This window comes from Cynoglossus semilaevis, chromosome 4, assembly GCF_000523025.1.
Source record: "Cynoglossus semilaevis isolate Cse_v1.0 chromosome 4, Cse_v1.0, whole genome shotgun sequence".
In the NCBI taxonomy this organism is placed as follows: Eukaryota; Metazoa; Chordata; class Actinopteri; order Pleuronectiformes; family Cynoglossidae; genus Cynoglossus; species Cynoglossus semilaevis.
This window is the reverse complement of record NC_024310.1, coordinates 9,840,546-9,866,341: the sequence shown is the minus strand read 5'-3', so window position 1 is coordinate 9,866,341 and position 25,796 is coordinate 9,840,546. Positions and strand designations below refer to the sequence as shown.

The 25,796-nt window shown below is 40.5% G+C and overlaps 5 protein-coding genes across 5 annotated transcripts; 3 read left to right on the top strand and 2 right to left on the bottom strand.

Moving 5' to 3' along the window:
- The first annotated feature begins 914 nt into the window (after positions 1-914).
- On the top strand, positions 915-2,672 carry LOC103378010 (olfactory receptor 2AT4-like). The gene has a single exon (XM_008309042.3). It carries the CDS (start codon positions 1,704-1,706, stop codon positions 2,670-2,672), a length of 969 nt encoding a protein of 322 aa, XP_008307264.2. The 5' UTR covers positions 915-1,703.
- Positions 2,673-3,930: 1,258 nt separating this feature from the next.
- Positions 3,931-5,002, top strand: LOC103378011 (olfactory receptor 52E8-like). The gene has a single exon (XM_017031869.2). The coding sequence runs from the start codon at positions 4,043-4,045 to the stop codon at positions 5,000-5,002; it is 960 nt and encodes a 319-aa protein (XP_016887358.1). The 5' UTR covers positions 3,931-4,042.
- A 759-nt stretch (positions 5,003-5,761) lies between these two features.
- Positions 5,762-6,960, top strand: LOC103378012 (olfactory receptor 51E2-like). Its single transcript, XM_008309044.3, has one exon. The coding sequence runs from the start codon at positions 5,913-5,915 to the stop codon at positions 6,897-6,899; it is 987 nt and encodes a 328-aa protein (XP_008307266.1). The 5' UTR covers positions 5,762-5,912; the 3' UTR covers positions 6,900-6,960.
- A 5,060-nt stretch (positions 6,961-12,020) lies between these two features.
- Positions 12,021-16,790, bottom strand: LOC112486969 (protocadherin Fat 4). The gene has a single exon (XM_074559981.1). The coding sequence runs from the start codon at positions 16,678-16,680 to the stop codon at positions 12,331-12,333; it is 4,350 nt and encodes a 1,449-aa protein (XP_074416082.1). The 5' UTR covers positions 16,681-16,790; the 3' UTR covers positions 12,021-12,330.
- Positions 16,791-22,016: 5,226 nt separating this feature from the next.
- On the bottom strand, positions 22,017-25,406 carry LOC103377997 (high mobility group protein B1-like). Its single transcript, XM_008309028.3, has 6 exons — positions 25,218-25,406; positions 23,222-23,377; positions 22,955-23,100; positions 22,897-22,898; positions 22,680-22,852; positions 22,017-22,598 (listed from the first exon to the last, which is right to left on the bottom strand). Exons 2-6 carry the CDS (start codon positions 23,366-23,368, stop codon positions 22,464-22,466), a joined length of 603 nt encoding a protein of 200 aa, XP_008307250.1. The 5' UTR covers positions 23,369-23,377; positions 25,218-25,406; the 3' UTR covers positions 22,017-22,463.
- Between the last annotated feature and the right edge of the window lie 390 nt (positions 25,407-25,796).

Sequence of the window (25,796 nt, the reverse complement as noted above, 5' to 3'; positions counted from 1 at the left end):
TTTTATACAGTTGTATGTATACGAAAAACACAGGTCACACTTGTAAAGACAACTCATTTTAAGTGCTAAAATGTATTAATTATTTTAAGCATTAATTTATAACAAACATTTTATGGTAAATGTCACAATGTCAGTTAATATAAAGATAAGCAGTTTCTACTTTTTTCAGTAATATAATTATTTATATATGTGCATTAAAGAAACTGATACAGTACAGTGTATGTATTTGGTGTTGAAAATAAATTGTAAATTGAAATAAAACCAAGTAAAATACATTTTATTTTAACAAGAATATATTATATTAAAATTAAAAGTCTACTTTGAAAAATTAAGGAAGTTTTAAAAACACTTTCTCTCTCACCTAAAACATTAGTTTGGCGACATGTCACAGACACCTGGGCCTTGACCAGTAAGTCACCAAGTGGATGTTGGTTGTCTTTAAGATTAAAAACAACTCCAGAGTAATCAAGGATTTTCAACTGAAAACTGACTAAATAAACCATGAATGGAAAGCATCTAATTTAACTACACCAACAGTAGTCTTTAACCAAAGTGCAGCACTCATAGACACGATCAGATCAAGAAGTTTATTTACAAGTTCAAACATAAGCACATGAACTTACAGCATTCCAGGACCAGGTAGGAACCATGAACCATGAACCATGAAAACCAGAACCATAAACCAAAGAGAAACACTGAAACAAGCAGTAACAATCAGGAACACAGAACACAGCATGAGCAAAGACTGAGACGAACAACACAAACGATTATCAACACAAACGCTGAACAACACAGCTCGACCACTGACCAGCGCTGGACAGTGACCAGAACAAGGCCGAGTGAGGGCGGTATTATACCCTGGGCACCAGGTGACACCAGTGAGACTAATGAACGAACAGGACACAGGTGAGAGAGATAACAGTGATTAACCGAGAGAAACAGACAAGGGAAGAGGGAGACAGACAGAACTGACAAAGTGTAGAGTGAACCAAGCATGTTTTATTTTCATATAGAATAGATTCTTTTTCACCGGACAAAAACTGATCACTTCCTTAATCCTAAAATGAAAGACCAGACAACAGCCCAACAGTCACTTTCATCAGTGTCTTGTCCAGAAAAGAAGAGTTGCCAAAAATATCAATACATTTTTACAGCAAATATAAACAAACCGTTTCACTTTCTGAAAAAAAGTTTCCATTTCGTTTTCCAAGCAAACAAAGTTTCTTGACAAAGTGGGAGTTGCTGAAATACTCCAGAGAACACGATCTGTCAGGAATAATAATGGTCAGCGCAGATATCAGACATCACACAGAGACAAGGGCCCACTCTGAGGATCAGGTGAGCGTTCTGTAAGGTCGGACTGAAGACTAATCTGAGTGAGCTTTCACATCTGGTGTCTTTTTTCACTTGTTACTGTAGATCTGCAAAAACCTGATTCTTTAAAATTTCTCGCAAAAGAATTTGCAATAATATAGTAACATTTGTATATGTATGTTGTACTTCTACTACTACGTCATGTCCTTCATAATTATCATATAACAGTTTTCTCTAAATACAAGGATTCGTGATGTAACTAAATATTGACATATTAAATTAAATACATACAATACTGTGTAAAATACCTCTATATTCATCTGATGAATGTAACTTTTTTTATTTTTTATTTTACAGACACCTTTTTTTTCTCCTTTGTAATTTAGTTAATGATGATTACCATCAATGCGACCAGAATGAGGAGCTTCTTCATCCTGGGATTCCCTGGACTTTCTCCTCAGTTCCACGGTCCTGTATCAGCTCTGCTCTTTTTCGTCTACATGTCAATTGCGATAGGGAATATTTTCATTTTAGTCTTTGTGTTAAGTGAGAGGTCTCTCCAGAAGCCAACCTACCTGGTCTTCTGTCACCTGGCACTGAACGATCTAACCTTTGGCACCGTGACTCTTCCAAAGATCATATCTAAATACTGGTTTGACGACAGCCTCATATCTTTTTACGGCTGTTTCCTGCAGATGTTTTTTGTCCATTACTTGGGGTCGGTGACGTCCTTCATCCTGTTGGTGATGGCTCTGGACCGGTTTGTTGCCATATGTGTCCCTCTGCGTTACCCTGTCCTCATCACTAACCAGATCATCTCTGTGCTCTGCGGCTTCGCCTGGTTCATACCTCTGTCTTTGCTCATCACGATCATCCTTCAAGCCTTGCCTTTGGATTACTGTAAGTCCAACGTGATTGCTCAGTGTTACTGTGACCACATCTCCATAACCAGCCAGGCCTGTGGTGAGAATGTTAAAAGTGTACAGATCACTACTCTTTGCATGGCCATGTTCTGTCTTCTGCTTCCTCTTGCATTCATCCTGTTTTCCTACGTGTCCATCCTCGTGGTCATTCTGAAAATGTCCAACAGCGCCGGCCGCAGGAAAACCATGTCCACGTGTACGCCGCAGATATTCATCACCTGTCTTTTTTACCTTCCCAGATGTTTCGTATACGTTGCCAACACGGTTGGGTTTTCCTTCAGCTTAGGTGTTCGTATCTTTCTGATTTTGCTCTACAGCCTTCTTCCTGCTGCGGTTAACCCGATCATTTACTGTTTTAAGACTCAAGATATCAAACAGGCCCTGATGAAGAGAGTGAGAACAACCAGGATCAGAGTCATCAAGGTGTCAGTATGAAATGTTTATGAAGATTAAACCAAACTACAAATAAAAAGATGTCTGTTTGTTTTATTATCTACTGTAAAGCAGGTTTTTACAAATCGTATCGACTAATCTACTACTACTACTAACCTAGATATCTATCTATCTATCTATCTATCTAAATCATTCACTTTTTCATGTTCTATTTCATTTATGAGCCAATTATACAAAATGATGTTGTACATTTGTCTATATATAATATATATATATATAAGTCTATAATAAAATGATTGTGATATTGTTGGTACATGTCTGTGCTGGTCATTTAGATAAATATCACTACTGAAATAAGACTAATATTTTTTTCAAATCATCATAAACGTTAGTTTTTTCTTTTTACTTTGGGCTTTTAACTGCTGTTTAAAATGATACAACAATACAAGGGTTAAAATACAGTCCTATTAACATTGAAACTAGGTTTTGGCCCAGTCTGGACCTCAAGATTGGTATTGACCCAATATTGACCAAAACTTTAGGCCGCCACGAAACCATGTTGTTAGCTGAGATGACATTTTAGGCCTGAGGTTTCGCCAAATAATGAAGTGCGTATCGAGCAACTGGACGTGGATGAACAACAGGAGCATTGGATATACGTTTCACATCATTCTGTCCATGTGTTCAAAGAGTATGAAACTGTATTTGTCTTTACAAAAAAACATTAAATAAAATAAAAAAAACAACAACAAAAACAATCAGACTCTTTCAGTATGAAACTGTATTTGCCTCTACAAAAAAAACAAAAACAACAACAACAAAAACAATCAGACTCTTTAAGATAAACAACCACTGTATGTATGCAAAATTAGCTCCGGTGGAGCACACAAAATGATGTGGTCGGCCACATTTGGTCCACGGACCTCAAGTTGAACATACAGTATATACTACACATCAACCATGATGCAGGGCAGATTCTAGCACTTAACGCTGATTATAGAAGAAAAATATTTGGCTTTGTCTTAAAACTACGTTGACATCTAACCCTGTGATTTTATTAGTGGACAATAAAAAATAAAATAAACTTTTTTAAGACTTCAATTGCACCAATAACACTATAATGTTGCACAACTGTTGTTGTTTTGACACAACTTTGTTTAGAATGAGTTAAAGAAGAGTGACCGTGTCATGGTATAACTCTTTTGGGATGGCTCCCCTGTGGGAGGGACCTGTTTGTCTTTGGAGTAGTGTCATGTGGGTCAGATAAGGTGAGGTGGAACACAGTGATAATAGGAGCAGAACCCTGTCAGAGACGAGGCTGTTGGTTTGGGTTCAGTTGTTGTTTCTGATCATCATCTACTGTTTGTTTCACTGCCTCCAATGTGACTTGTTTGAACACATTATAACAGAACATGTTACAGACTAACATCACGACCATTAAGGATTTCTTTCTTGTGGGATTTCCTGGACTTTCACCAGACTTCCACGGCCTGGTTTCAGCTCTGCTCTTCATCCTCTTTTTGTCCATCATTACAGGAAACATTTTCATTTTGGTCTTTGTTCAATGTGAGAAGTCTCTCCAGAAACCCACGTACATGATCTTCTGCCATCTGGCCTTGACCGACTTAGCTTTCGGGACCGTGACTCTGCCCAAGATCATATCCAAATACTGGTTCAATGACAGCATTGTTTCATTTTATGGCTGTTTTGCACAAATGTATTTTGTCCATTTCCTAGGAGCCACTCACTCCTTCATTCTGATGGTGATGGCTCTGGACCGTTTCATCGCCATTTGTGCTCCGCTGCGTTACACGGTGATCTTCACCAACGCCACAGTTTCTGTGCTCTGTGGGATATCCTGGCTCATCCCTTCAATGTGGATGGTGGGCTTGGTTGTTTATGCGCTCATGTTGCCTTACTGTAATTCCAACGTCATCGTGCAGTGCTACTGTGACCACATAGCCATAACAAGACTGGGCTGTGAGAACGTCTACGAAGTTCAAGTCGTAGCATTCGGTCTCGCCTTGTTCTGTCTGCTGGTGCCTCTGGGCTTCATCATCTTCACCTTCTTCGCTGTGATTATCGTCGTGATGCGTTCGTCGAGCCCCGGTGGTCGGAGCAGGACTCTGTCCACCTGCACGCCTCAGATCCTCATCACTTCTCTCTTCTACATACCCAGATGTTTTGTGTACTTGGCCAATAATATTGGGTTTCATTTTAGTACTTCAGTGCGTGTTGCAGTGGTGATGTTGTACAGTTTACTGCCTGCTGCTGTCAACCCCATCATCTACTGCTTTAAAACAAAGGACATCAAGGACAGTCTGAGAAAGAGGTTCCATCTCAGGAAATGTAATGTCACAAGAATCGCATGAATTCACTGCCTCCTCGTGTGTAGTAAAAAAACATAAATAAAAAAATCCAGAATCAGTGATTGGATTGTGAAGTTCTCAGATATAATGAAATACTATTCTAATCTTAGACCAGTAAAATCTAATGGAGAGGTGATTTTGGACTGAATTAATCATCAATTTGAATAATTATGAATTAATTTGCCTTCATGGTTTTTATACTTTTTTTGTGACGTGCATTTTGTTTGAAGCCATCTCACATTTCAGTCTAGACCCGACTCACTTCTGTGTGTGTGTGCTGTAGGACAAACACACACAGAGAAGTGAGTCCGGCCTCTTTTTTTTTAGATAATCAAGTGTGTAAACTTCTCCTTGACGAATAATTTGTTAATTTTTTTGAATAAAAATTTTGCTCACAATCACAATCCACACAAGAACCCTGGTCTGTCTAAAAACTGAATGAAATTGCACTGCTATTCCTTTTCAATATACCACTATATATTATATATATCACAATATATGTTATATATCATATAACAGAATTAATTTTCAAAATTACTTTTTAAATAATAAATAAATAAACAATGGTAATAATAATAATACTTTTTTTTTAGTTGAATATGCTCTTCATAAAACCCATGTATTGAGGTTGTGTGTTATTGATGTCATGGTGACTCAGTGACAGGAAGTTCCTGTGGGAATAAAGTCCAGTCATAAAAGCTCAGTCTGATGTTACAGTTATGGTCGGAGGCAGACGACAGTACACACTAGAGTACTTTGTTTGAGGAGTATCCTATAGTGTTACTGCAGGTCTGTATGACCAGTGGGTGATATAAAGTACCTTTAGCTGGTTATTATGTAAAAAATGCTCTTTATTTGTGGTGTTATTAATTTTAATGCTTATTCTTAACTTTTGTGTCTCTTTTTTTTAACAATGATGAAATTCAACAACACTACAAATATAAAAGACTTTGTTATCGTCGGATTCCCTGGACTTGCAGCTGAGTATTATGGCATAGTGTCTTTCCTCCTCCTGCTGGTTTTCCTGTCCATAGTGTTTGGAAACACCTTCATCTTAGTTATCATCATGTCTCACAGGACTCTGCGCAAACCGACCTACGTCATCTTCTGCTACCTGGCCATGACAGACCTCTCCTTTGGCCTGGTGACTCTGCCCAAAATCATCAGCAGATACTGGTGGAACGACACCACCTCGTTATTCGGACTCTGCTTTACACAGATGTACTTTGTCCACTCCCTGGGGGCCATTCACTCCTTGATTTTACTCATCATGGCCTTGGACCGTTTCGTGGCTATTTTGCTGCCCTTCAGATATTCTCTCTGGGTCACCAACAAAACAGTCAGCATTGCTTGCATCCTGACCGTTGTCGTTACGTTCATCCGCATGGTTGGCATCGCGCTCCACGCCCTCAGCTTGCCGTACTGTGACCAGAACACCATCGCGCACTGTTACTGCGATCACATATCCATCACTCAGCTGGGGTGTGGGGACAACGTGTCGTACGTCAAACTGGTTTCGTTGGGCACCGCAATGTTCACACTGTTATTTCCACTGACGTTCATCATCATTTCCTACTTCTCCATCATCGTCGCTGTGTTGAAGATGTCTCACACCGAGGGCGGCCACAAAGTCATGTCCACCTGCGCCCCTCAGATTTTTGTCACGTGTCTTTACTACGTGCCCAGATGTTACGTTTATCTCGTTCACAGCCTGGGGCTCAGGTTAAGCGCTGACCTCCGCATCATCATCACCATGATGTACAGCCTGATTCCTCCCGCCGTCAACCCCCTCATCTACTGCCTCAAGACCAAAGACATTAAAAACGCGTTGGGGCAGTTGTTTCTCAAAAGAAAAATAGCCGCGACACACAGACTGCACGACAAGCACAATGTCAAGTAACTTTATATGTTGTTACTGTGCAATGATATGTTTTTTTTTCTCCACATAAAACATGTTTAAGTGATGCCCTGTTTTTATTTTTATACTGTTTTAGTGCGATATATATTTTGATGAATAAACTAACATCTAACATTATAATGTTTTTTTTTTCGGGAACACATTTTTTCGGAGCACAATTGAGCACTTATTCTAAAGGACGTGTGTTTTAAGTCATTTTTAAAAATGCCCAGATGTCACTGAGATATACAGTCAAAAGTTCTTGTGTAATAGCATTCTGCCTGATTCAGTGTGCAAAATAAAATGTTTATTTTATGTCCGACAAAATGAATTATCTTGGAAAACTGCAGAATTTTTTTTCCCCGTCAGTTCTCGATTGTCTGATAGGAAGTACAAACCACATGATAGAGTAATTATACTTCATCAGATGTGTACTACTGTGATATGGTAAAATTAATTGTTCGTATTCGTAACTAAATTTATTTTTTAAATTTAACAACACTTGGTACTATCTATAATAATGAATGCATTGATCTTGGAAAATAAATGAAATCTCTGAGCAAACTAATTATTCTACCACTTGTTCTTTGAAGGCTGGAGTTCATATTATTCAGACTACATACTGTATATACGAGTGAATCAGTAATTTTTTTGTGTGTCAAATTCTCGTCTCTATTTCTATACATGAGAATCAAAACGTAGTACTTTCATTTGAAATAATTTCTTGTTTTTAGTCCAAAGATTCTCACAAAAAACTTTTGTTAACAATAACGGTATGTAGTCATTTCAATATGTTGAAATAGTTTATAAAACAATTAACACAGGAAAAGCATTATTATAAATAAATAAACATGCTTTGATTCGAGTGGATACCTCGTTGCTGAGAGACTGGAGCCTCTTCGCTAGAGGGAGCCAAAGCATTGGTTTATGTTTAAAAAAGGCCTCGAAACTACAATAGATCAACTGCATATTTAAATCAAAATTTGCAAAAATGCTGTTTGCAAAAGACAAAAAATGCCTTCTAAAGAGTTTAAGTCGTAATATTTTAGACCAACTTTCAACTTTTTAAGTTTTGAAATACGCAAAAACACCTTACATCCTAAAATAACATATTCCTCGACTGAACATTGGCACTGAGTATCATATTATTCTTATTATTTTTTCTTATGGATATAATGTGGAATTAAATGAGTTAAAGTTGAATTAAAATCATTCAGCCACTCAAAGAAAATGTCTCTGAACTTAAGCAGAAAGATCAACAATTACTGGATTGATCTCCTGTCTTCCTGTATGTACTTTATACATTTACCCCTGTGTGTGTATGTGTGTGTGAGACCACAGAGTGTTGTTGTTTTGCTCTGGTGAACTGTCCAGGGTGAACCTAGATCATTTCCTCTATGTCACTCTGCAGGTCGTGGCAGTCATCCGGTTGGACCGGTAGACGAGCCACGTCCTCAAACACAGGGACGTAGCTGCAGAAAGGCAGGGCTGTATTTAAAACATGTCCCCACTGTTCAAACAAATCAGAGGAATCTTCCGGATGCTGATTATATCTGAGGACCCTGCTCCTGACAGCAGACCCCCGCCCGAACTCAGACTCAGAGCAGGTCAACGTGCTGTCACTTTCACAGTCAGGTGAGACTTTGGTCACTGTGTTGGACCGGTCAGGACCAGATCTGGGTGAGGCTGAACTGGACAAAGGAGCATTTAGTTTGGTGATTTCTTCAAGCGTGAGGCATGGGACAGGTTTTGAGAACTCCGGTTGAGGAAATGTCTTCGATGGTTGCTGGTTCGCAGCGGCTCTGATCAGACGGTTTTTTTGACAAGTTGCACTTGTTTCGATGGATGGTTCTGCCAACAGCGTCATCAAATCTCTCCACTGCCTGACGTCACCTTTCATCTGCTTGGTCCTGTGTGGATGTTTGAGCGAGGCACTATCCGAATGAAGTTCACTACAAATGCTGCCAACTTCATAGTACTCCAGCTCACTCCTCAGCTCTGGCTGAGCACCGGAAGCACTGGCCTCACAGTACAGGTGCACGCTTGACTTCTGCAGGTAAGGACACACCGGTTCACGACATCGCTCCTTTCCCACAGACGCAGCATCAGTGAGAGGTCGGCCGTCGTCACAACAGAAAGCAGTGTTGTCTGCTCCCTGCTCTGACTTCTGGGGCAAACTCAAACACTCTGAAGTCTCACTCCGCCGTCTGAGTCGAGAAATCACCACAAACATCCCAACGATAACGGAGGAAGTGATCAGAGGGAGAATGACAGCAGTGAGCCACAGAGGAACATCGCCCTGAGCTCCAGAACACCGCTCACTGCTTTCTGTTGTGCATATATCACAAGCATGGTCAGAGACATTCTGCAGACAGACGCAGGACACGTTCATTGTCATATGTCCACAACTCCACTGGTTGAAGCATTGTTCAGAGAGACACCCCCCAGTGGGAGTGTCCACTTCAGGACAGGGCTGTGAGAGACAGAGAGCTGGAGAGACACAGCTGGGCTGTGTAAGAGAGCTGCTGGGGTGGACGTCCACCATCACACTGTGTCCACTGAAGGGCAGTGTGTGACCACTCACAACAAAATACTGGACACATCCAGTAAATCCTGTAAGAAAATGGAAGCATTTTATTAACAGGAATACATTTAAAATTCGCTAAAGTAAATGTTCTAACTAAGGTTTTAAAAAATACACAAATATTTTATATATATCCAATATGCTAGTATTGTCCAAAAACTTCAGATTCCGATATCAACTGATACTGATATAGGTATATATAGACTGGTAATATTTATTTATTTATCTGTACAAACCACTTTATGAGTATGAGATTAACTAAATGAGCTGCAATGCTGCCATCTAGTGACTTTCACTTTAATATACAGCCGTTTATCCTCAAAACTATTTTTTGAGGATTTTGGGGAAACCCAGGCATGGCGTCATCGGGTTTTAAATAATCGGAGGAGAAACCGATAATGATTGTTAAAGATATTACATAATATGCTAACATCGGGCCGACAATATTGGTCAGCCAGTATTATCGAACAACCCTAATTATTATTGTGCATGACAAGAGTGATTTGAATCTCACCTGGCTGCTGGACGACTGAATCTTCAGCGATCGCTGCTCCAAGAATGAACTTTTCCACATGAGCAGGCGAGAGATCCATACGTCTGTCTGTGATGTTCAAGACCGTTTCTCCACTTAAGGACAGAGTCATGATTTCTCCACTGCTAAAGAATGACAGAACATGCCAGTCCCCATCAGCCACCGCAGAGTCCAGAGTCCACTCAGACAGTTGTCCTGAAACCCTGTCCTTGAAGAGGTACACAGGCCTCCTGTCTGTGATCTGAGGGGAAGTGAACAGTTCAATTAGACATGGAGAATACTGCGATATTTACTGAATTAGGTTTCACACCCACCTTTAATGTAACAGATCCCGTCTGTCCACTTACAAACAATAATACTCCATTGTCTTTGGTCCTGAACCTGATATTGAAAAAGAACTGGTTTTCCTCTGCTTGGTGTTGGCGAAGGTCTTTCAGCAGCTGGTCTCTTTGGAACGTCTCCTTGACAACATACTCTATGTAGTCATTTCCACTGAACCGCAGAACAACTTGCTCCGACAACTCTGCACAGTTTGGAGACAGAATGATGTCTTCATGTTTGACACCAATGTAAACAAACAGTTGTAGCTGTTCAGACATGATCTCTGTGCAGACGTTTATTCAACATAAAACAATCCTGGGACAAACACGTGGCTATTTTCATCAGCTGACCTGTCCGCTCTTAATTTCCCTATTATTTTAAATTCATTTTTTATTGTTTTTTTCTGTATTTATTCTAAAACCAAATATTCAAACCTATTTAAGATTAATTTGTTCCAATTCCTTGCAAACAACTAGTTTCCTTATTTGGATTTGAATTCTGAAACACTCCATAGATAGTAAACAAATAATTAATTAACTTTACCTGTGGTACAGGTGCTTCCAATAAAAGGACCCTGACACTCACAGATATAGTGAGACCAGAGGTCATGGCACACGCCGCCATTTTTACATGGGTTACTGTGGCACGGATACTCCTCTCCTCGTGGACACCTTAAACGTAAAAAAAAAACCCACATTGCTTAGACCTTCGTAGACATACTGAGTACGTGTCTCCAATTACATATATTTTAGAGACACACCTTTTAAGAATGTTATACGTTGCCCGGGCCGTTGAGGGCATGAGCTGGATCCCATTGACATAAATGTTTCGAATGCATCCAACAAAGTCGTGGGTCTTTATATGAGCAGGACGCAGCAAAGAATAGACAAAATCCCTCATTCCTCCTAGTGTCAGATTATTGTTACCAACGTCTAGAGTCCTGACAGATAAAGATGCACATAATTAATGTAAAAAAAAAAAAGAAAAGTTAAGACAGAAAATGGAAAAATGTTTCTGGGCTACCTTTCTAAAGCCCTGCCATCACTCTGCAGGAAACAAAACCCATTTTCTTCAACATCGGTGCAGTTGTCCACGTGTACTGAGCCCATCTGTTCAAAGCAACACAGATCTTGAATCAGCTGCATATCTATCACAGTGCAGTCACATTAAAAACGTACATACATTTCCAACTCTCCTGACAGTGACGCTGTGGAATTGTCCGTCAGACACAGGCTTTTTTGTCTTCAGTTTCACAGGGCCTGAACCCAGGTCATAAGAGAGACTTATAGAACCCTCCAGTAACTCCAACGCAAAGAATTCCCCACTGGATGATCCTCCGGAGTTGTAGAGAAGCAACGAGTTACTCTGCACTGTCGCGAACTCTAGAGAAATTAAATTAGTCCTGCGGTCTAGTGGAGGAAACTCCATGAAGGACAAGTCCTCAAAGCCGTAGCTGTGCTCCTCACAGTAGACCCCAGTGACTCCTTCAACATAGAGGAAGCACAATTAGAATTAGGTTATAGTTAGAGTAGATGTTTGTACTGTAGGATATAATGATAAACCATGGAGTCAAACAAAAGTCCAAACTACAGTCAGGGTGTCCTGCGTTCCAGGCCGGACCCCACTTACACAGTGGGTCTGAATTTCTAAATATTCTTACCAAAAGGACAATGACAAGAGAATCCTGTCCGTGAGTTGCTGCAGTTTCCCTGGACACAGGGAGATGATTTACAGTGGTCAATCAATTCCTCACACAGTTCACCTGAAAGACAACGTAAAAGACTTGATATTACTTTTTATTGTAATAAAAACAAATTGATGTCTTGTCAATTTCCTTTATTCTTTAGAACAGCGATCATCAACTGGTGGCCCATGGGCCAAATCTGGATCGCTGCAGGTCCAATCCTGCCCACGTCTGGATTCATTTATCCCAACAATGTATGGTAGAGAAAAACATGATTTTTATTCCATACTATTGACACCCCCCAAGGTGTCTCTCAAATATAGTTGGTGACCCCTGCTTTAGAATAAAGGAAACCTAAAGACAGAAAAACTCTACCTCGATAACCAGACACACAGTGACAGTAATGTCCCTCCTGCCGCGGTATGCAACTTCCTCCGTTCCTGCAGTCGACCTTTTGACATTGATCCTCGTCAACCGAGCAGATGGAGCCAGAGAAGCCGCTCTGACAGTGGCAGGCAAAACTTCCTGCTGTATTTGTGCATATGCCTTCATTCTGGCAGGGATTCCTTTCACATTCATCAATGTCATATTCACAGAGTGTCCCTGTGAAACCATCTGGACAGGTACAGTTAAAAACCTCCGTCTGCGGTGACACAAAGATAACGCTCAGGCTTTCCAGGACGGCGACTTCCTGGCTGATGTAGATGTTTTTGTTACATGTTGCCCCGTTCACACAGGCACTTGCGACACATGGGTCACTGGTGATGTGTGATATAACGACGTTGCTCTGAGACTCCAGCAGCTTCTTATGTCCTGCAGAGATGCCTCTCGCTACCTCCTTGCTGAGGTAATCACCACTGTAGTTCTTGACGGCCGCCAACAGAAGGATTTCCCCTCCAAGGCGCGTAATTTCAAACACGTGTGTTTTAGAGGCCTGTAGGTTAAAGAGACTGTCCAGAGCTTTAACAAACCTCAGGTACTGACTGGACAAGAACTCCTCTGTTGAGGATGAGGACACATAGAATAATATACAGCTGTCTATAGAGGCGTTGGTGAAACCTTTGTACTTCACATAGACGCTGTTGTTGACCGGGAAGTGAAGCTGGTCGGTGCCTTCGATGGTGACATTGAACGTTGCCTCTCCTTGAAACGGCGATGACCACAACTCACACGTGCCATTGGGTATCGCGAACATATTCAGCGACCCACTTTTAACACTACAGCTGAAGGTGTCAGACTGATCGGCATCCTCTGGGTGGACATTACCTATCATGCCTCCTTGAAAAGAACTGCCAAAATATTTCACCTCAATGAAGATATTCCTGGGCACTGGAGGGTTATCGTTTTCATCAACTATCAAAATATGGATCGTCGATGTGGATGAAAGTGAAGGAATTCCGGCATCTTGAACAGCCAGTGAAATTCGATATGCGGACATTTGTTCCCTATCAATTGGCCTCGTAGTGGACAAAATTCCATCGGGAGTTAATGAAAAAGCGTTATCCCTCAAAGGGTTAACTAACCAGTAGGTGAAGGGTCCCTGGTTGGGTGACACATCAGAATCAGACGCATTTAACTGGGCGATGACGGTGCCTTGAGGTTGATTTTCCTTTACTTGAGCATTGGTTACCGTCAGCTGAGGAGTGTTGTCGTTAACATCGCTGATAAAGATAAGAACAATGGTAGAACCAGTACTTGGAGGAGACCCATTATCAGTGGCTGTGACCGTCAGGTTATAAACTGACCACAGTTCTCGGTCCAGTGGAGACTTAACTGAAATAACACCACTGACTGGATGGATGGCAAAAGACAGGTTTGTGTTTCCGTCTTCAATGCTGAAGAAAAATCTATTCCAGTCCAAAATGGAGTCTTCATCCAGAGCACTGACGGTCGTGACCGATGTCCCCACTGGGCTGTCCTCAGTTACATTGGCTGAATAGAGCGCAGAGGTGAACATGGGTGCATCGTTTGTGTCAATTACACTAATGCGGACTAAAGTTTCATCCTCATCTACGCCAGTGATGATGCCACGATTCTTGGCCAGAACGTTCAGAGCCACATGACTGTTGACTTGTTTCCTCAAACTGACTGTGGTGAAAATTTCCCCAGAAATCTGCTGAATGTCAAAACCCATATGTTTTTTTTGACCGAACATGAGGTAAAACACCTGACCTTCAGCGCCGCCGTCACCGTCCGTGGCTGTTACCTTTCCTACCACACTTCCAACAGGCACATTTTTAAAAACTGAAAAGTGAAACTCTTTTCTTGCAAACCTAGGCGTGAACTCATTGACGTCAGAGACGTGGATAACAACATGGGCCAAAGTGAATACGTTATGACCGCCAGTGTTTGAAGCTTTGACTGTTACATCAAAGCTCTGCTCTTGCTCATAATCAAACACCTGCAGAGTGGTGATCGTACCACTTTCTGTGCTAATGGCAAATTTATCAACATGGCCGGCAATTAGACTGTAGACTATTTGTCCATTTAGTCCTAAATCAGCATCAGTTGCTACCAAATCTATGACATTCGCTCCAATTTCAGAGTTTTCCGCTACTGAAGTAAGAAACTCTGAGGAAGAAAAGACTGGAGGATTATCGTTCACATCACTAACCACAACTGTAACACTTACCACGCCTGTTTTAGGGAACCAGCCACTGTCTACAGCACTGATTTGTAAATGATACATGACTTTTTTCTCAAAGTCGAGCTCTTTGATCAGTTTTAACAACCCTGAGGATTTTCCAATGGAGAATGGTAATGATAGATTTCCTGGGCTGAAACTGTACGTAATGTCACCATTGAGACCGCTGTCTCCATCCTCCGCTTGAATTCTTCCAATTACTGATCCCGTTGGTAAGTCCTCGGGGACAGTGAAAGTGACATTTGGCTCTCCAAAGCTAGGGGGATATTGATTCTTTTCCGTTATTTCAAAAGTGACATTACTATGTGAAGACAGAGGTGGAACTCCCCGGTCTACAGCTTCAACGATTAAAGTTAGCAACAAATTTATGCTTTCCGTCAAGCTTTGCTTTAACGTTACTTTTCCACTGTCAGCCTGGATCCAGAAAAAGTCAGATGCATTTCCACCTTTCACTGCATAACCGATATCCTGGCTTCTATCACCGCCATCTGGATCTATAGCTGTGAACCGGATCACTTCAGTCCCTACAGCAACGTGAGAGGGGACTGCCATCAAAGACAGTGTGGCCAGAAACACTGGTGCATGATGGTTGTACGGCTCTAACCTGATGGTGACCGTGGTGTTGCTGTACAGAGGAACACTACCACAATCAAAAGCAGTGACTGTTAACTGATATACTTTGAAACCAGAGTGCAGAAGAGTCAGGGGTTGCTTGGTATAGATTTCACCGGAGGAAGTGTTCACCCAGAACAGCTCGTCTGAAGGTTCGATGACATATAAAATCTCAGCGTTCTGTCCAGAATCGGCATCTGTCGCCTGAACTTGTAACACAAACACGTCTGTGTCGTCTGTTTCAGGCAGGACAGTCTGGTAAACCTGAGGCAAAAACACCGGTCGATTATCATTAACATCTGTAACGATGATAGTGACGTCCGTGCTTATACTCCAGGCTGAATCGTTAGCGGTTACCTTCAGGATGTAATGATCCTGAATTTCTCTGTCCAGGAGCTTTTTAACTGTGATGTAGCCAGTGGTCAAGTCGATATTAAATGGCATGTCATTACTGTGGTCTGTTATTGAGTAGTTAATAACCGCATTAGGACCAGCATCATCATCGGCTGAAGTAATTTGGGTAACTGTGTGACCCACAGGGGCGTCCTCGGAAACCTCTGTTACAAAAATATGTGGAAACCGCGGCGCGTTGTCGTTTCTGTCCAAAACGGTGATGATAACAGTAGCTCTGTCTCTGTGGTGAGGATTATCTATCTCCGCAGCTTCAACAATCAAACTGAACTCCGGGATACTTTCTCTGTCTAGACTTTCAGCAGTGCTTAAAATGCCGCTGTCAGGGTCAATGTCGAAACGATGATCGTCATTTCCCTCTGTTATGCTGTACCACAGTGAGCCATAAACACCAGAATCAGCATCTATTGCCAGAATGTCGCAAACCCAGGATGGCTGGGAATTCTCCAGAACCTCACATCGGTACTCTGCTTGGGTGAACTGTGGTATGTTGTCATTCACATCACTAATGTTAAAGTCAATTGTCACAAAGGAGGAGAATGGGGGCGATCCAGAATCTCTGGCCTCCACTAAAAGATTAAAGGTTTTTTTGTTTTCATAATCAAGAGGTTCGTCCAGAGTCAGTTCTCCAGTCAACTGTTCCATGTGAAACATGTCGTTCAAGTTTCTGGGTGCTAAGTAGAAAGAGACCGGTTCAGCTCTCAGACTCAAAGCAGAAAACACAGCAACCGCTGTTCCTGGTGGCTCATCTTCAGGAAGGGAATAGCTCAGAACATCCACACTCAAAAGAGGAAAGTCAGAGCCATTGTGAAACTTGATGCTTATTGTTGTGATGTCAAATTTAGGACTGTCCCCAGCATCTTCTACGTGGACGTTCACAATAATATCTTGTGTTTGGAACAGAGCACTGGAGGTGTATACGGTGCCGCTGTTGGGATCGATGGAAAAGAGATCTGAATTCGGTCCATACAGTGAGTAATGCAGGTCTGCGTTCATCTCAGAGTCGTCGTCTGTGGCACTCACGGCACAAACAACCGATCCTGTATGAAAATTGAAAACAAAAAAATCTCTTTTAGGACACGTTAATGGCTGTTTATGCAATTATGGATGCAAATATTCAGAGTCTTCTTTGTTCGCTGTCATCACAAATAGGATGAGTTTGAACTAACCTGGGGCCAGTTCTGAGGGCACATGTGCGACGTAGGGGCTGTTGGTAAACTGAGGCCAGTGGTCGTTGACATCTCCAATGAGAACGATGACCAGCACGGAGCTGGACAGAGGTTCAGTGGGATGTTTATCTCTGCTGACGATTGTCACTGTGTAAATAGCTACTTTTTCCCTGTCCAGAACATCGGTCGTACGTAACTCTCCAGATGTTTCCTCAATAGTAAACGGCAGGTCGGGGTTGTCTGTGAAATAGCTGAAAGAAAAATACATTCTGTCTTAAAAAAAATGAACATAATATTTGCTGATTTGAAACAGCGGACAAGTATTTTTTTTTTCAAATTTCTTACCTTATTTCTCCACTCAGTCCTACATCATGATCAGTTGCAGTTATTATGGCAAACACTGTACCTGGAGGACTGTCCTCATACACTATGGTGTTGTAGACATTCTCGGTGAATTCTGGGCTGTTGTCATTATCGTCGTCTACAATGACGTTCACAGTGAGAGTTCCTGTTAAAGGTGGGACTCCTGGAAATGGAAATAAATAAATAAATAAATAAATAAATAAATAATAATGCCTGCAGCAGAGGGACACATCTGAACAGTTTAATATTAATCCAAGGATGGTTGGAATAATCTTTTGTAGTTGTCTTAAAATTAATGGTGTAATTTAAAGGTTGAAAAGGTCAAAGGTTACGCATTTTTTTATAACAATAAATTCAGCCTTGAGCTGTGTAAACAGCTACAGCCCTGTGTTACAGCCTGTGGTATTACCTGAGTCAACAGCAGTGATGGTTATAACGTACAGTGATTCCCTCTCTCTGTCTAGACTGTTTAAAATCTGAAGTGTGCCGTTTGGAGTGATGGAGAACAAACCATCTCTGTGGCCTGTCTGTATGGAATAGGTGAGCTGGCTGTTGACGTCTGAATCTTCATCCAAAGCTGACACCTGGATACAGAGAAATGGAAAAAAAAGAAATCAAAATATTCAGTGTACAAAGTTCTCTTAGCTTTTGTAAAGTGAGATGTTGAAGCACCTGGTGTGAGAGCAGAGCAGGATCCTCCTCATTCTCCATGACATGTATAAAGAGTGTTTCTGGAGAGAACTGTGGAGCAAAATCATTGACATCCAACACTGTGACGGTGACTGTAGCCACAGCAGATCTTGGACTGTTACCCTGATCTACGGCTGTCAGAACCAGGTCATAGTCTGACTCGGTTTCTCTGTCCAGCTTGTCTATCAATGTCACAACACCACGAACTGAGTCAATGACAAATGGTCCCTTCTGGGTCAGCACGTACCGCACTTGTCCGTTTGGGCCTGCGTCCTGATCCTGAGCCTGGACTTGTAACAAGCTGGTTCCTCTGGGAACGTCCTCTCTCACGGTGACACCGTAGGTGCCTGTGAACTGTGGGTCGTGGTCGTTGGCATCCTCGACGTGAACGGTGAGATTCAGAACCGTCGCCTTCCCAGGTGAGCCTCTGTCTGCAGCAGTTATGGTGATCGTCAGAACGTCCACCTGCTCTCTGTCCAGAGTCTCCTTCAGGTATATGTTTCCACTTATGGCATTGATGCTGAACATGCCACTAGAGGAGCCATTTAAATAATATAAAATGTCAGCATTGATACCAGCGTCCATGTCCTCAGCACGTACCATCGTGACGACAGAATGAAGCTCACTGTCCTCTGGTACGGTGACGCTGTTGGGTGAAACAAACACCGGGGCGTTGTCATTGACATCACCCACCAACACTGTGACTTGTGCGGTGCCGGTGAGTTGCAGTGATTCAGGTTGTACGCAGTCATGAGCTGTTACGGTCAGACTGTAGGAGGGTTGTTCTTCTCTGTCCAACTCTTTTTTTAAACACAAACTATTAGCTGAGTTAATGAAGAACACGGCTTCGTCTCCTTGGTGTACATTTAGCTTTAGCTCCTCACTACCATCTGGCAGGAAAGATAAAAAAAAAAACACATTAAATAACGTTGTGTCACAATATGTGATAAATCAAACTTCTTTTGGCTTGATGCTTTAGATGAAAAGTGAAAATTTTACTTTTATAATACATATAATAAATATCAATATTGACGCACTGTCATATCAAAATGCATACAATAAAAGTAGTAGATACTCAGTCAACAGAATGCTATTATGTACAGTAGCATTTTTTACACCATGTAGCCTAGACCAAAACCAAAGACTGTACATCAGTTTGAGTCATTTGTGTTGAGACAGCGCGCACGTGTGCATGTGTGTAAGTGTGTTATTAGTGCTAAAAAAAACCCTGCCTTGTGTCCCACGAGTCTTCTCTGTGCACTTACCCTCATCTTTATCTGATACATTCAAGGACAAGAAGCAAGTGCCAACCTGAGTGTCCTCCAGCAGGGAGACAGAAAAGCTGTCTCCACTGAAAACGGGGGGGTTGTCGTTGACATTCAACACGTTGACATAAACCCTGACACTGGATACATGAATATCCCCCTGCTGCACTGCCACCGTGAGAACGTAGAATCGCTGCGCTTCAAAATCCAGGCTCCGGGATAATAGGAATTCCCCTGAGAGGGGGCTGAGGAGAAACAGGTTCTCTCCGTCATCCTCCTGCACGGAATACGTGATAGGCGTGAGACCCTGCCATATGGCTTCCACCTTCCCCACAACTGTTCCTGTGTGACAACACATTACAAGAGGCATAAGAGGGTGGTGATGAGTAAATATCTGTAAGAAATATCAAAAGAAATGAGCCTTGGTGGCATCAATGTAAATACATAAGAAATGTCTATTCTTAAGCTAAAAATCTTTTAACAAAATTTATGAAGGAATAGCAAGAACACATTGTGAGCAGATTCCTGAGATTTGTTTTTCCAGCTGAATGCCAGTGTTTCCTTGGCCAAAAAAGCTTCAGCAAATGTTGTCCATCGAGGACAGTGTTGCAAAGAAAGACAGCAGACGGTGCCAGTGAATCTAGTTCTGCAGGAATTTTCTTCCTGTTGAGAGATTTTTTTGTCTTTGATGTTGCCAAGATGCTTGCTCAGTGTGCTTTAATTCCACTCTAATGTTGTTTTCTGAATAATATTATTTTAATTAAATTGTTATAACTGTTAAGTCCATTCAGACAGATCTGTTTGGTGAATTTGGACTATACAAATTGACTAAACATACTCCGGGTTATAAGGCACTTTGTCGATTCTTGAGAAAATTAGACGCTTTTAAGTGCGCCATATAGTGCGGAAAATACGGTATATTGTATATTCTAATCTAACCATCAACTCCTCCTGTTATATGTTTGAAGCGTTCACCCAGTATTCTTCGAACATTTGAAACTTAATTGACCTTTAAACGACTTAGATGCGGACACCTAACCTGGTGCTGTGTCTTCTTTCACTTGAAATGAATAGACACTCCTGGAGAAGGCCAGCTGTCTCTGCCATCTGTTGTGCTGAGGCGCAGCATCACCAGATGTGAAAAGCCATGGAGGAAGCACATGCTGCACCAAAACATTATTTTCCGGTCTGGTCTCTGTGCTCACGTTCACAATGTTTTCAGACGAGGGCGCGTTACTAAAAACCTAATTAAACAGATTTTTAAAAAGGATATGAATTATGAATACAGCCTGTTCACCTTTGAAAATATAAACAGACTTTAACATACACAAGGTAACATAACTAAATAAAAACAAACCATCAATTCACCAGTGGCGGTAACATGAGCACAGTCAACTTACCATAAGGTGTAGTGTGAAAACTAAACATTTTCTGTAGTATTCCATTATTCCTTTAGTTTCCCACAATAAATAAAAACATGTGAAATGTCACAACATCGTCTTCAAACACAGACAGCCAATAGAAAACTCTTGAAGCTTTGTCCTTAGTGGTTACCCAAACTCCTCTGCTTGTAAAAAGACAGTGCAGTTAGGTGGAGCCGACGAGGGGCCGGTCAGGATAATGGGTGGATTCACATCGCCTGGGTCTTTATTGAATACATGGAAAAGAAGAAAGGACTCACACACACAAAACAACAAAAACACTGCCGCAAAGGACACACAAGTCCAAGTCCAAAAGACCAACAACATTTCACCATATGAAAAATGTTACAAATAAATGTATCTTTAACTCATATTTTCTTTTACTTTTGCAACATTTTTAGTTATGTAGTTATGATTTAGCTTTATTTTAAATGTTAGCATTCTAGTAAATATGTCTATTACTCGTGTAACTTATAAATACAGTATTTTGGCTAAGCTATAAGGAGTTTTGTTTATAGTTGTGTTCCTACTATTTGCAGATATTTTATTTAACTTATTTTAGTTTAATTTGTAGATCTTATTGTGCTGACTTTCATTGAAATTCTATATCATTTTAGTTATTTGAAAAGCTTATATGTAATTATATTCATGGATCTACCTGTGTATAATTTTAAAACCTGTAAACATTTCACTCCCATTTCACAGATTAGAATTACAGTACAATTTAATAGGTAACTTAAAATTATATATTACACAAAGGAAATATATATTGAAGAATTAAAGAAGGTAAAACAATGCTATTATGTCTCTGACGTTACTGGAAAAAAGACCAGTGTGTATTCAAGTCTTGTTGGCAACCACTGAAGAGGAAGGTTCTTTGTGTAGCAAAGGGCAAAGTCTCTGAGAACAGCCAGATAGCTGGACATGTTACTCTCCTTTTAGTGACCCAAAGTCTTCAAGGCTGAGTGACTGCCTCCGGTTTCAAACTAAGGGAAATCTATCCGAGCAATGAATCTCTTCCTGCATTTAATGAGGTAGAAAACACAACAAGTACTCTTGTAGGACAGCACTGCTCACATCCCACACCTGACAATCGTTCAGGTGTGGGATGTGATTAGTGCTCATCAGCTGAGATTCAGTCTCAGTGATTATCAATCAACCTTTTTTGTTGTTCTGGCAGTGACCAACTAAAAAAAGTAAGTAAAAGAAGTATCTATCGCCTACTATCAATAGTTTTCAATATTTATTAAAACCTACAAACTACATAGAGCACCAGTGGTATGTTTTTACTCATCAAATACCAAGAAACTTAAATAGTATTATATTATTATTATAATTATTATATTTATATATATATATACATTTATATCTCACTATATATATATATAAATATATATACATATAATTAACAAAAAAACTCTAGCCACTTAAAAAAACGACCTTTATTGAAGACATTCTTGAATGTCGACAGCTGCATTTGATATTAGAGTGGTATTCAAAGAACAATAAAAAGACATTGGGACAGCACATAAAAAAATATCTTTCAAAATAAATAAAAATACACTAACAACTCAGAAATCTTATTTTTGAGTTGTGACACTGATAGACTAATTTGTTCCATACTGATTTATGCTCCCCCTAGATTGTTACACAATAAGGTAAGAACAAAGAACTACCACTAGAAAATCTCAAACTTAAGATATGTTGCGTTAACTTTACAAAAAAAAGCGCATAACACTGTACATCTTAAAAACATCAAATATACATATGTTCTTGTTCCATTTGATCTTGGTTTTCAAGATGATGAATTGAGTATAGTTGAGTAATATGGCATAAACAAAACTTGAGGTCTCTTTCCATTTCTATGCAGTCTACTCGTCGTCGTCATCCTCTTCCTCATCCTCTTCGTCCTCTCCTTCTTCGTCTTCATCTTCATCATCTTCATCTTCAGCTGCCCGGGCTGATCCTGGATCCACTGTGCCCTTAGTGCGGTAGGCAACGATGTCCTGTGGAAAGCAGGATAGAAATGTGTGATTACCTCAACAGGAACAGATGCGTTAGAGCAGAAAGAAAAGATGAATAACCACCTTGTCATATTTCTCCTTCAACTTGGCAGCCTTCCTTTCATATGGCTGCTTTTCCTCTGCAGATGTGCTGTTCCACATCTCGCCTAACTTCTTTGCAGTGTCCCCAATAGAGAGACGAGGATTCTCGTCCTTCACCTTGGGACGGAAGTCTGCACAGAACAGAAAGAACAGACCTGTGGAACAAAAAAAAAAACCGTGTCAGTTTTTAATAGAACACTTCTTCAGAAATAGAGAATTAAAATGTACAAGCACAATGGGAAGATTGTGGAACATACGGTGGCCTCTTGGGGGCGTTAGGGTCCTTAAATCGCTTCATCTTCTGGCCCTTTGGGGGAATGTAATTCTTCATTTCCCTCTCATAGCGAACCTTGTCTTGTTTGGCCATGTCCTCGAATTTGGTTTTCTCTTTCTGTGACATCGTCTTTGGGGACAAAAAAGAAAAAAAAACATGACAAGTTTGCGCTAAACATATGACATGGTTTTTGTTCTGGAAAATGTAATTAAAATGTGGAATTGAACTCTTAAAAGGTGATTAACTTTACCTTCCACCTTTCTGAGCACTTCTTCGAGAACTCGGCAAAGTTGACAGAGGCATCAGGATGTTTCTTCTTGTGCTCCTCACGGCATGTTTGCACAAAGTAGGCATATGAGGACATTTTGCCTCGCGGTTTCTTTGGGTCCTTCACCATCTTGATTCACTAAAAAAAATTAAAAAATTGTTTAAAAAAGACGTGTAGGTGGCATTCATTCATCTTCTACCAAATAATCTTTTTCTAGCCTTAAGGGAGATTGGAGGCAAGCCAAGGATTTCACTGGACAAGGGTGAGGTACCCAGGACAGTTCGCTAGTCTACTACAGGGCCTTATATAAACAAACCACCAGTCACAACCAGAAGTCAAACTTAAGATACAAAAATCACTTTGATATTTGTATCTCACCTTGTTGGTTTGGAAACCACACAACTTACTGTACAAAATAATTTTGAAAAAAAAAAAAAAACCCATTAAAGATCTACCATCTTAGAAACAATTCTGTAAATTAACATTTAGTCACAAAGTTTAGCAATTTGTAACTCAAGATTGCTAGACTTTTGGAACAACCGTGTGCCAGGGTCAACGAACATTTTAATAATCAAACTTGTTAATAAATCTTACATCAAAAAAGTTTTTGATTCAGTATTAAACTTCTGCTCTCAGTGTTCAATGCCTTCTCAGGTCAATTTTATTCCATTCTATTGATGAAAAATGACAACAGCCTCTAAAGTATACTCGTAACTATTATACACATAAAAGGCTACTTCCAAGTCTATGGTAACCAATCTTGTTCCTTTGAGCCTTTTTTAAAATTCCTCCCCATGTAATACATTAGGAACAACAGTTCAACCAATTTTAAGATTTGACAAATGTATTAAATGTTGCAAAAATTAATTGCAACATTAATAGCAAATTCATTAAAATTCAAAAATTAAGTTAAATTGTTAAAAAAAATAACTAAATCCTTAAATTCATCAGATTAATATGCTGCTGAATGATTTACTTCAAATGACCTCTAAATCTGTTGGGGGGTGGTAGAAATTGCATTCAAATGTTGTTAAAAACCTGTGAAAAGCAAATAGCTGAAAATGCAGGCATAAAATAATGTTAATTGCTTAATCTCTCTCTTTTTTAATTTTATTAATGCATTCATATCTATTGTTCAAATTATGAAGTGGGAGGAGTGTCTGTTGTGTGTGATGAGTCTTTGTATATACCCTCCATTAAAATGCCCTGTAAAAATAATGCATTGCACTGATTTTCTTATCATTTCAATAAAATCAATTTCCTGGTGCAGCTAGTCGAACGCTTTCTAGCAAAGTAGGTAAATAAAATACAACAGCACAATATCTACATCAGGCAGTTCCTCACTGATGTATCTCTGAAAAAACCGGCGGATGAATACATTACATTGGCCGTTAGCCATAATGGCTTCCACTGGCTTTGTGTCCTCTCGCTGTGGGCTAGGCTGACTATGGTAGCTGTAGCTATGCAAACTCATTTCAATATGAGGCGATTATCAAAATGGCCGAGTTATGCTGCTAACAATTGCTAACATAGGTGCATTTCTACGCAGCGGCCTAATGTCAGCACTGAAAAAATACAAAGAGGCGACAGGTTATGTTTAAATGTTCGTACGAGGAGTAGCGGTGGTCTGTGCAGAGGATGCTTCAACCACATACGCTCCGGTGACTGCAGCTCTGGAGCACCTGTCACCAGCGTTTAAGCCGTAGTGTTGGCTGAGCACTAGCCTCTTATGGCTGTACACAGTAAGGCTAAAATACACAGATTAAACCAAACGACCCAAGTTGAACATGTCACTGTAATTAATTTACGAGGTATTTCTAAACCCAATTATCAGAATTGTCAACAACTGCTTGTTGCTGTATGAACATTACTTCCATTCCAGTCATGCCGTACAATGTGAACAGCAGGTTAACATAACATAGCATTCATGCAAAGCCGTGGGCAGTTTTCACAGTGTGTCAACGGTCATGATGCTCACCTGTAAAGCGCAATACGAAGGCCACGGCTACACGTCCCTGCGTGACAGAAACAATGGGAAGAAGAGCAGCGTCTGTTCACGGCTGCTCAGCTCACAGGACCCTCTGCTGCTTTCCCCCCGTCTCTTTCGGCTGTTGGACATTGGCTGTCTCCATCTCCTTGGAGAATCTTATTGGACAAAATGAGACCCAGACACCGCTTGTTACACGGTTGGTTGTCCGAAACAAGATAATAAGGATGGCGCTAAACTTGAATGACTTAACAGCCGAAGCTGCTGCAAGAAAACCATTTGAAAGTGGGTTCAATTTGGATGACAGTTTTACTGAGTACAGATGATTGACCGCAATATAAATTCAAATTCGTTTTGGTTGAGACGGTCTATGGCCTGTATCCTATCTTTAAATGCAATTAGTTGATTGAATCCTCATAATGGTATTTATTGACGTTATTGAAAAAGTAATCAGATAATCTCATATATAACGCAAACAAGCTCATTATCGATTATCGTTACTATAGCTTCATAATCTCAAATCAGATGTAGTTCTGATAATTACAAGATTATTGCAAAGCAACGTAGTTC

Bases quoted from the DNA above. Each gene is read 5' to 3' on its own strand.
- LOC103377997 (XM_008309028.3), bottom strand. From the start codon at position 23,368: ATGGTGAAGGACCCAAAGAAACCGCGAGGCAAAATGTCCTCATATGCC. The intron at 23,101-23,221 runs GTAAAGTTAATC...TTGTCCCCAAAG, and splicing joins AGTGCTCAGAAAGGTGGAAG to ACGATGTCACAGAAAGAGAA. The intron at 22,599-22,679 runs GTGGTTATTCAT...TGCTTTCCACAG, and splicing joins TGAAGGAGAAATATGACAAG to GACATCGTTGCCTACCGCAC.
- LOC103378012 (XM_008309044.3), top strand. From the start codon at position 5,913: ATGATGAAATTCAACAACACTACAAATATAAAAGACTTTGTTATCGTC.
- LOC112486969 (XM_074559981.1), bottom strand. From the start codon at position 16,680: ATGAACGCAGACCTGCATTACTCACTGTATGGACCGAATTCAGATCTC.
- LOC103378011 (XM_017031869.2), top strand. From the start codon at position 4,043: ATGTTACAGACTAACATCACGACCATTAAGGATTTCTTTCTTGTGGGA.
- LOC103378010 (XM_008309042.3), top strand. From the start codon at position 1,704: ATGATGATTACCATCAATGCGACCAGAATGAGGAGCTTCTTCATCCTG.